The sequence below is a fragment of the Saccostrea echinata genome, unplaced genomic scaffold (assembly GCF_033153115.1).
Source record: "Saccostrea echinata isolate AGI-Se365-2 ecotype Australia unplaced genomic scaffold, CSIRO_AGI_Sech_v1 ptg000015l, whole genome shotgun sequence".
Classification (NCBI taxonomy): domain Eukaryota; kingdom Metazoa; phylum Mollusca; class Bivalvia; order Ostreida; family Ostreidae; genus Saccostrea; species Saccostrea echinata.
Window position 1 is genome coordinate 11,472,722 of NW_026889764.1, and position 10,525 is coordinate 11,483,246.

At 32.6% G+C, this 10,525-nt stretch overlaps 1 protein-coding gene across 1 annotated transcript; it reads right to left on the minus strand.

The window, feature by feature from the left end:
* Positions 1-5,843: 5,843 nt before the first annotated feature.
* On the minus strand, positions 5,844-9,746 carry LOC133187528 (cerebellin-2-like). The gene is made up of 2 exons (XM_061322932.1): positions 9,379-9,746; positions 5,844-7,507 (listed from the first exon to the last, which is right to left on the minus strand). The coding sequence occupies exons 1-2, from the start codon at positions 9,686-9,688 to the stop codon at positions 7,110-7,112; spliced, it is 708 nt and encodes a 235-aa protein (XP_061178916.1). The 5' UTR covers positions 9,689-9,746; the 3' UTR covers positions 5,844-7,109.
* Positions 9,747-10,525: the final 779 nt, after the last annotated feature.

The window sequence follows — 10,525 nt, forward strand, 5'->3', positions numbered from 1 at the left end:
GCTTTAAAAGATGCTTTCAACAAATTAAAGCTATTTTAGACTTACAAGTTCCAGTAATAAGTTGGAGTTGATAACGATTAAACTTCATTTTGATTTTTTAAAAGTTTAGTTATTTTGCTTGTTTGTTCATTTTCAAAAGTGTTGTTTTTGTTTTCATCGAATGTTGTCTCGCATTGCTCTGTCTGTTACTTGTATTGTGTTGCTTGTAAACTTTCACATTTTACATTATGGTCGTCTTCTCCAAAAACATATAGCCAATTTCAATCAAAGTTGCCACAGGGCATCCTTGGGAAAGGGTTGTAAGATTTATTTGGAAAGAAAATAATTTATTCATTCTTTTAATTTTCGTCTTAAATCCATTGGTAATTGTTATTAAATCTTTTTAGTTTTTCTTCATTGAATTTTCATAAAACTCCAAAATATCAAAAATTTGTATTGAAAATTTTCAATGTTTTACTATTTCATTTAATAAATATTGGTTATATGGTTATATCTAAATTAAAAGGTATTTTTTTTTTTTTTTTTTACATATTCTATTGACGAATGTTTGACTTAACACTTTCCATACTGAGGCCTAACACACTTAATTTGAAACTGGGGGGAAAATATGATATATATTTATATACATGTAGCATAACTCATTTTAACGATATATTAGAAGAACATTATCTGGTAATAACAAGTTAGTATCTCGTTAAAGTAATTAGGTTTCTGCTTATTACGAGGTTATTAACCTGTTATAACGAATTATTCATATCTTTATAACCAGCAGGTATCTCGATATAGCGAAAACATTATTTCATTATGATAAGGTTTTTATTATACATTTAAAAAGAAAATTGGAAGGTGTCGAATCTGTTTCTTTCTACAGCTTATTAAAGTATATCTGAGCAATTTATCCCTGGGAAAACGATGATTCAGTGGTTGAACTTGCATTCTCAACATAAGGTAGTGCCGAATTCCAAAGAGGAGAATTATTTTTAACTGTCTACATGTAACTGCAGTAAGTTTATGAAGAGTACAGTAAATGTATCACTTGCAAAGATATAACCAATTAATTTTTTAAGAGTCACATTTTCAACAGCATCTGTTTTATATCTGAGAAATATTTAAGCTGGTGCTATTTATATCTATTATGCTGTTTACATAATCTCGAATTCAATATGTTTTTGCTTTCTCGATCATATAAGGTTTTTCCAGATTTAATTGATTATATTGAAAAGTACAAAATCGAATTGTGGTTAACGATCAATTCAAAATGATTCATACGAGGGTTGTCCTGAAAAATCGTGGAAAAAGTATCTAAAACGAAAAATAAGCAACACTTCGTTTTAAACTTTTCTCTACTCCTTAGTATGTTTTTCATTAATTCAAATAGATATATGCTTAAATAAACAAATTACTATATAGGGGGAAAATAACTCACGGTGTAAATATTCGCTATATTCACAGTTTTAATAAATTCTTGAATTCAAGAAACAGTAAATACGTTTTCAATAAACCTTTAATTTATCTAATTATTATTTTTTTTTAGAAATTTGAGTAAATAGTCTTCGACAGATATATAGATATGTACAGCGCATAGTCATTCAGTGGTTTATTCCCCGAACGTCTACTGGCTAAAACAACTATTTAATTATCACACTCAAATAAGAGGCCCTCTAAGGGGTCCAGGTAGAGTTTACCTGTATTACCTTGATTTAACAAAGTAGTCAAAATCAAATAATTTCATATTTACTGATAAAACTGTGAATTAAAGCACAGATTTATTGATTAAATACTTGCTTTAATTGAAGGCACTAAATAATTTTTTTTCATATACATGTACATGTAATAAATATTTTATTATGAATTATTTTCAAGCATAATTTTTTTAACCTAACACTTGGCACTTGAAGCATCACTTACACCACATTTTAACATTTTAAGCTTTGTTTAATCTATATTAAACATGGAGAACTTTTTACAAATCGCATTTGCGGGTCCATAGAACAAAAGGGAGGGGGGGGGGGATTTTTCTGAGCAAAGACTTTTCCTGTAGTATAGTCTATTCCTCTAGATCTAATATGTAAATTTTCATTTAGATGTTGCCTCTTACAGTCTGTTGCTGAAAGGTCGAACGCTGACGAATATTCCTGCACTTGAAAAAAAATCTACAAACAGAGAAAGTCCACCCCTTCCCACACAGGAACACACAAAATAGGATTTTCAAGGGTTTTCTTAATTATTTAAAGTTTACTTGTCATATTTCCCTGGGAGGTTGCCCCTTCTCCCACTGTTTATCTTTGTTTGGAAGCAATATGTAAAGTTAGCACCGTTTTATTTACATCAAATTCAGACACGTTGTATCGTTTCTGAAAGAGGGGGGGGGGCAAAAAAAATTGACAACTTATTAGTTATTACGAGTGATACCTGTCATTCAATTATTTAATTATCACACTTTACTTAAATTCAAATCAGCAGATGATGACCTGTTTTTTTTTTTGTTTTTTTTTGTTTTTTTTTTTGTTTTTTTTTTTTTGAATAAAAAGCTGTTTTTATAGCCATGGCTACATATTTGAACAATCAAAACACGTGGGTCGTGGGTTTTGATTACCTTTACCATTACCACGTGTATTTGTTACCTGATCGCGCTTATTAGTTTTTATCGATATTTGGGTTTAAAAAACTTATTCAAATAACTCTCGGATTTGCTGTAGATATGGAAGGATATTATTTCGTCGACGTATATTAACACATTTGTTATCGTCCAGTGGTTTTTGCTGCGATGTGTTATTCCTTTGGAAAGAAGATCATTGGATGTACATGTACTCATTGTAATAGCATACAGGAAAGTCATTAGACGTTTATAGTCAAAAACGTTTAACGACACTTGTTTTGATTAATCGTAAATTAATTACCAAGGCTAACCAATTTATTTAAACCTCCCCGAGTATTGTTCATGAAGTGAATACAAAACGCTAATGAATGTTGTTCTGACTCTACTGAATGCAGACAATGGAGATAACTTTTGAAATACAAAAACCAATTCCGCGAATTCATCAAACCGCAATCGTGTCAGAGGAGAGAAAAACGTGAAAATTACAACCCATAAAATACAAAATTAATCCCCTATACAGTATGGAATTTTATGCTATATGTGTTATCGCCCTACGGCGCACGGATGATAAAGTCAAAGTGTCTTTTGCAACGTCAATCTTCACATCTACAAAAAAGTTAAATCAGTCCCACAGAAATTTGGAAATTTCACTGATTGATGCACTCGAGCTCCCATTTGATACTCCATAAAAATATTAGAAGCGATCTCACTCACACATGGGACATTCAGAGATTTGCATTAGAATGTTAAAGACAGTACCTTCATTAAATTCAACTAAATAGGTAATCCCGAGAACACAGTTTTTCTACGGTCTGCAGCGATTGCGTCTTTCAGTATTGTCAGCAGCTGTTGTCCCTATGTTTTGATCCACCGAGAGACTCGATAGAAAAGCTCCCTATGAAAAGAAAATTCCCATTCCACTGTATTCTAATGTATTAGTAATATTTTTATAGTTTGGTATATTTCGTTATCATCAAATATAGAGATAACAAACCGTAATCAAGCTCAACGTCCATAGAAAAAATAAATTTAAAGTATCTTAAGGGCGTCACTACTCAGTTAACATATAACTAACCGTCCTTCGGTGTGTTGTAACGTCATCAAACACCGCCATTTTTCATGCGTTTCGTTTACCTCTTTCCAATTCAAAAGTCTAGGAAAACTGCCAAAAATAAGCAATTTTTTTAATTTTTAAATGACAACCTAATAGATATGGAATAAAAATTATGATCATTTTTACCCCCAACCTTATCTATGTTGTACTTATACTTTTTACCCTGTTTTTGTACAATCAAATCATTTAATTTTATGATGTTTAATTTTGTATCCCTGATAACTTTCCCCGGTTCTTAATTTCATCAAAGTGTTGGGGTTTGCAGCTGTTTTCCATCCCTGAAGCATTGTAGGACATTGTGAACTGCACATCTGTTTTTAATCATCAATCACTTGTTTGTTTGGCAATAATCGTGATTCTGCGTAATACATGTACACTTTTCACTTGGGCATCAATAGCATGTTCAGGTATATTCTGAAAACTGGCATAAACAAATCAATTGCATGTAAACATGTTTTTGAAAGTAATCTCAACCTCTTCTTTTGATAAAGCAATTACTGCAATTTATTAATCATTCATACAGTGTACTCGATTTTCATCAAAATATCTACTGTAACAATGATTATACGTGTAGATCTAGAAATATAATGCAAATACATCTTGAAAACAGGACGTAGCATCTTTTTCAAAGTAACGGGCTAGTAAAAAATAATTGAGAAGCAAATAAAAATGCGCGAAGAAAACTTGGACTCTCCCCAAACAAAAACGAAAATACGCGAAAAACTATTTGGGGATGGGGTGGGGGGAGGGGCAACTTCCTTTTTTCTACCCAAAATGTGGGGGCAACCAGCCTTTATTTATACCAAATTCACAGCAAAATCTAATTTCTGGAATATTTCCCCTGATACAACGTACGTTCTGCATGAGTAATTAAATATTCGTGCATTTACAAAAAGTCCGAGTATAAAGGATCATTTATGCTGTTAGCATATGAGGAATTACTTAGTTATACATAAAAAATGTTGACCACTTTAAACACTTTTCTATAAAAGCGTGTTTCAAGCAAATACATAATGGTTATTGAATTTTGCATTGAGATTACGCGTTAAGTATAGTGTCGTTTATCATTCAGTTTCGATAGTATACCGAAATGAGAACAAATATACAAAGAAAAATTCGCGCTAAAGTGACGTCACAATGAGGCTACAGAGACTTTTAATAAAAAAAATATATCAATATAGGGCAGCGAGAAATTGAAATCACAAGATTTTTACCAAAATCAACAGCTTAAAACATACGACTTTTCAACTTTATACACAACCATTCCCCACGTTATTAGCAGACCTCTTTTTGTATTCATATGAAGCAGAATTTATCCAAAATCTTGTACGTGAAAAGAAGAAAACACCTGCTGTGGCCTTCAACTCGACATTTAGATATATCGACAACGTATTGTCAATTACCAATGGCTATTTTCATTCTTATTTCGACACGATATACTAGTATCCTGGTGAGTTTGAGATAAGGATACCACAGAGTCTGACACATCTGTTTCATATTTGGATATTTTACTTGAAAAAGACGTTAATGGTAATCTAACAACCAAGCTTTATGATAAACGTGATGACTTTAACTGTTCAATCGTCAACTTCCCTTACTTATGCAGCAATATACCTTCATCATCTGCATACGGGGTATATATCTCTCAGTTGATTCGATACGCAAAAGCATGCTCTACGTATGTACAATTTCTAAAACAAGGTAAATTATTGACAAACAAGTTGATGAAACAAGAATATCAGCTGTCTTGTTTAAAGTCATCATTTCGTAAGTTCTATGGTCGATACAATGGCCTTGTCAGCAAATACAATTTATCAGAGTCAAATGTATTGAGTCAAATGCTGACTGACGTTTTTCATATGAATTGTTAGGTCATTATTTATACACTGAACTGTCTACAGATTTTTCCGGTTTTTGTTTCCCGATCATGACAAGGAGCACAAGGCGGGTGTGACCGGTTGGTAGAAGATGCTTACTCCTCTATGGCACCTAATCCCACCTCTAATTTTTGAGATCCGCTTTTGCTCTGCTCCAAATTTGTATCGTTTCATTGGACTTCTGAGATTGAATACTGTTCGTTATCTTCTTATTTCATTGATCTGAATACATTGAATAGGAAAACAATGATCCTCGCATTTTCTTTTTAATTCAAGGAAGATATCACATAAAAATAGTTTTTGTAATGCGATGCATAAAAACCGCAGCTCGCGATTAAATGGGGGGGGGGGGAGGGGACAGGGGATTGGTTACATATTATCTTCTGAAATCTTTAAATGGCATTAAGCTTAAAGCTCGCAAAATGTAAGCCACATATTTTTTTGCTGATACTCAAATACTAAAAAAGTACCTTCGCATTATATGTAATAATATTTTTTTCATAAACACTGATTTATAGAACAACTGAGCCTTTACACAGAGGTAGTATTTTTTTTTTAAGATTATTTTTGTGGATCTCTAAGGTTATTCCTATCACTTTATTCTTACTTTCACTCCACGGTAAAGGTAACAAGGGCACCGCACCGATATCAATTACATGCATTACTTGCGTAATTCCGTTAATTATAAGCACACACTCACTTACCCACTCACCCACACACACAAACAACAAGCGCGTTACTAAATTCCCTTCCAACTTCGATGCGAGGGGATAAGAGGCTTGCGTTGTATAAAAAATACATCATCTTCTGTTGAAGTAATGCTGATTAAAAGTTATGGAGGATGAAAAAATGTTTCTTTTGTCAAAGAAAAAGAATACTACAACAAAATTTAGATTATAATACACAATAAACATGATAGAATAATATGAAAAGGACGGTAAACAGGATTAAGGCATGGGATTGGTAAAGTGCATGACGAATTCTATCGTTTTCTGCAACGCATGGTTGGCTTATTCGTATCAAGATACAACATTGTCAATACGCCCATGTCCTATCTGTCTTGTAAACACACTTTCGCCACTTTTTAAAGCCAGTACGACAGTTTTAGAAACTTGGTTCCAAGGCGATTCATCGGAGTATACTGTTGATATAACCACGTGGCTCAGTTCCTTTCAAAAATAGCCTGGTCATTTTCCAAGACTAACGAATAAGCATATCACAGATGTTGATTCATAAAATTAGGAAACGTAAAGTGCATCCTCTAAAATAACAAAATGTATTATACATATATGATATATATACTAAAGTTAATATTAATTAAAACTTTAATTGCTGCTTTTAATATCGCCTCCTGTTACTAGATATAAATGCGGATAATTAAAAAATATGATAGGTATTTATATGTTAGGAACAATAATATTAGAAAAGGAGTTCTAGTATTGAATATATCCAGTGTAAGTTGAAAACAAATTTATGCAGTTTTTCAACAATAAATCCTGACTATTCATGAACGCAATTTTTATATCTGTGTGGAAATAAGAAAACCCGAAAATAAGTTATAATCCCCATGGATGCGATGCCCATGTCCTGTCTGTCTTGTCCACACGTTATCGCCCCTTTTTAAAACTAGTACGACAGTTTCAGAAGCTTGGTTCCAAGGCGTACTATCGGAGTGTATTGTTGATATGACCCGTCCACCTTGTACTATTTGTATATGTATTGAATTTTTATCGTACGCCATTATTGTACATGAGAATACATAAAGTCCTTCCATAGGAGCCGTGAAGATTCCAGTCCACTTATCATATCCGTCTCCATAATTGGTAATGACATTGTCGTATTTGACAATTTGGCTGTCTCCTAAATTGGTGTCTTTTGTAAGGATGGCACTAAATCCAACAGCAGAATTTAGATTCCCTAAAGAAATTAATTATGATAGTAATGAAGCTTTTTTATAAATCTGATATTACAATGAACTAATTTATGATTTATTCATCAAAACAAACAAATGAAGAATAAAATAAACTAGGCACCTTGAAAAAAAAAGTTACATTCTTATCGATCAGAAAATCTATGATCTATATGTAAATGCATATGAGGTGAACATAAAATGTCATTAATTCTGGATAAAAGTCTTTAACTCTGATTTTTTTTTCCTGAATTTCTTAAGAAATGTAAAAAAAAACATCAGCACTCTCCAACAATTTATCGGTAGATTGTTGACACTTCATTACAATGGATAGACTATGAAGTCACCAAATTACGTGGGGGATTCTCGTATATATTTATCTGAAATGACCACCGCATTCATTATCTCTACAAAATACTAAATTCTGAACTGTATTATCCCTTTAAATCTTCAGCCACGTTTGCACTGCCACGGTTGCGGAGTCTGCAGAGCGCTTGCAAGGTCGTGGGTTCAAGGCTTTGTCGTGACAGGCTCAAGTCGATAAATAATATATGTAGCAACTGTTCCTTCTCCAAGCGCTAAGCATTTTGAAGTAAAAGTTGCGGATCATTTAGATGAGGCATTAAAAACCGAGGCCTCGTGTCAAGGTCGGCGTTGGCATGATAAAGATCCCTCGCTGCTCAATGGTCCTGAGTCAGGCTAAGTAAACGTAAGTAAACGAGTAAACGTCTAAAGTTGAAGCCCATTACCCGTTTATGGTAACCTCTCTGTATGAGTAAAAATTCTAAAATGGGACGTTAACAACATACAATCAATCAATCAATCAAACAGCCCAGAAATCAAAGAATAAACAATGAAAAAGTATTTAGTCGAAAAATCGAATCATTTTTTTCGTGTGCTTTATCGGAATTGATTTCAAGAATAATATTTTTAAGCGATGAAAGATTCTGCTAATTTGAAAAGTCATGTGATCTTATAAAAGTCATTTCAAAATAAATAATCTAATTACTTTTTTTATTATCTTTCTTTGTGGTGTATAAATATTTAGAATATATAGACGTATTCAGGTTTGAATTATAAATATCATACAAAGGTAGAATTAACTAAAGGACATTATCAATCGAGAAGAAAAAAAAAAACTTAAGTTGTGTAATATTGTCTCTATAGATATCGTTTTTAAGGCTTTGCTATATTTTATACATAATATCTATATTATATACATGTATCTATTAGGCACCCTATATATATATATATATATATATATATATATATATATATATATATATATATATATATATATATATATATATATATATATATCGGATCTCAAATGATTTGTGGTTGGATATGATTTTCATATGCGGATCCAAATTTTTTTTCCAGGGGGCGGGGGTCCACCCCAGTCCAAAAATTTCTAACCCATAAATTTCTTGACAAGCAGAAAAAAGAACGTAGAATCCATTTCCCAAACGTGAAAAAAACTATTTCGTGGTTCGTGGTGGTGGTGCTGTCCAAGTTTTCCCGTGGGGGGGGGGGGGGGGTCCAAAGTCATTTTTATTTGCTCTAGTATATACTTTTAATTACTCTGCAAATCCCGGACCTCCCCCCCCCCCCCCCCAAACACCCCTGCAAATGATTTTTAATCAACAAGTTGTATGTTTTTTTAAATATATATCTCCGAGCCTTGGCGGTAAAATATTGGATAAAAACCATAACCAACCCATAAATCGTGGGAGATTCTTTTTACAACATGTTTTATACGTTATTATCAATGTTTTACACTGTATTCACGCAAAACCCATTGTAACGTCATAGCAGTCGGATATGAAAAAATCCAATCAGTTATATCCAAGGGATACAGGGGTAAACATGGTCTTACCTTTCGTTGTATTTTCTCTCTCTGTTGGCATTGTTTCACATAGTTTTTCATATCCATCCTTTAGATTTGAAACTTCCTCCGTCAAAATTCGCAGTCTTTTCTCAATTTCAAGTCTTATCATTGTTTCTTTATAAAGTTGATCGAGGGCTTCGCTTAATAATTTATCCTTTGAAAAATGAGTTTCTGACACATTCTTACTGTTCCCTGTCGTAAGCCCTAATTGTTCAGATGCCATAGTCGTAACTAAACATCCAAAGATTATCAAACATGCTAGTTCTATTCTTAGATTCATTTTAAGTTTTAAATACATGTATACAAATTTTCTTTACTTCAAATGAATTCAAATGAATTCCTAGTAATTTTTTCCAACCTTTATATCCTGGCTGCTCAAATTCCTGTTGGAAGAAATGCATCAAACATCGTTATTTGCATCTACTCTACGGTCGTATCAGTGACATTTGATAAACTCGAGCTCGTTTTATAAGAAACATTTAAAAAGAAAATTGAAAATGCAAATAGATTACATGAGTAATACAAGTTCTTATCATGAATCCTGGCATCTCATGATTTTATCGAACAAGAGCACTCTATTTTGTTTATAGCTTTTGGGACCACATGTTTGTTTATTTATTTTTTTATCATAGAGGTAATAATCAAGTCGTAAATACCTGTGTATAAAATATATAAGATTCCTAAAGCAAGTCATTATAGATATGTGCTAGGAACTTTAAAGTACAGAATTCTTGTTGCTTCAATCCTGCTTTTTGGCAAAGTGACTGGTATGTTGATACTTAACACATGCTTATCACATTACAAACACAATTTGTAATTGTGAAGCTTCTTGCAAAGCGGTTGCAGGCAAAAATTATTTCAATCTTACATGTTCCGACATTACCTTTTGGTGAGGATGAAAAGGTTGAAAAATCTTTCAGAATTTAAATGAAATGAAGCTAAAAATTTAGCTTGTCTTACTTGGCATTCACTTTGTTTTGACTTTCTTTGGCTTAATACAATTTTCGAAACTCGTTCTCTTACAGTTTTTGTTCTTTTTTCAGTAGAACTAGGTATACATTTCGACGAATACTGCATCCATGGCTGCTTCATTTAGAATACTGTATTTTATTTCGTTGTGCAATATCATCATACC

What these genes read in the sequence shown, in the direction of transcription:
- LOC133187528 (XM_061322932.1), bottom strand. Translation starts at nt 9,688, where the DNA reads ATGTATTTAAAACTTAAAATGAATCTAAGAATAGAACTAGCATGTTTG. An exon ending in GAGAGAAAATACAACGAAAG is followed by an intron (nt 7,508 to 9,378) that starts GTAAGACCATGT and finishes TAATTTCTTTAG; the next exon opens with GGAATCTAAATTCTGCTGTT.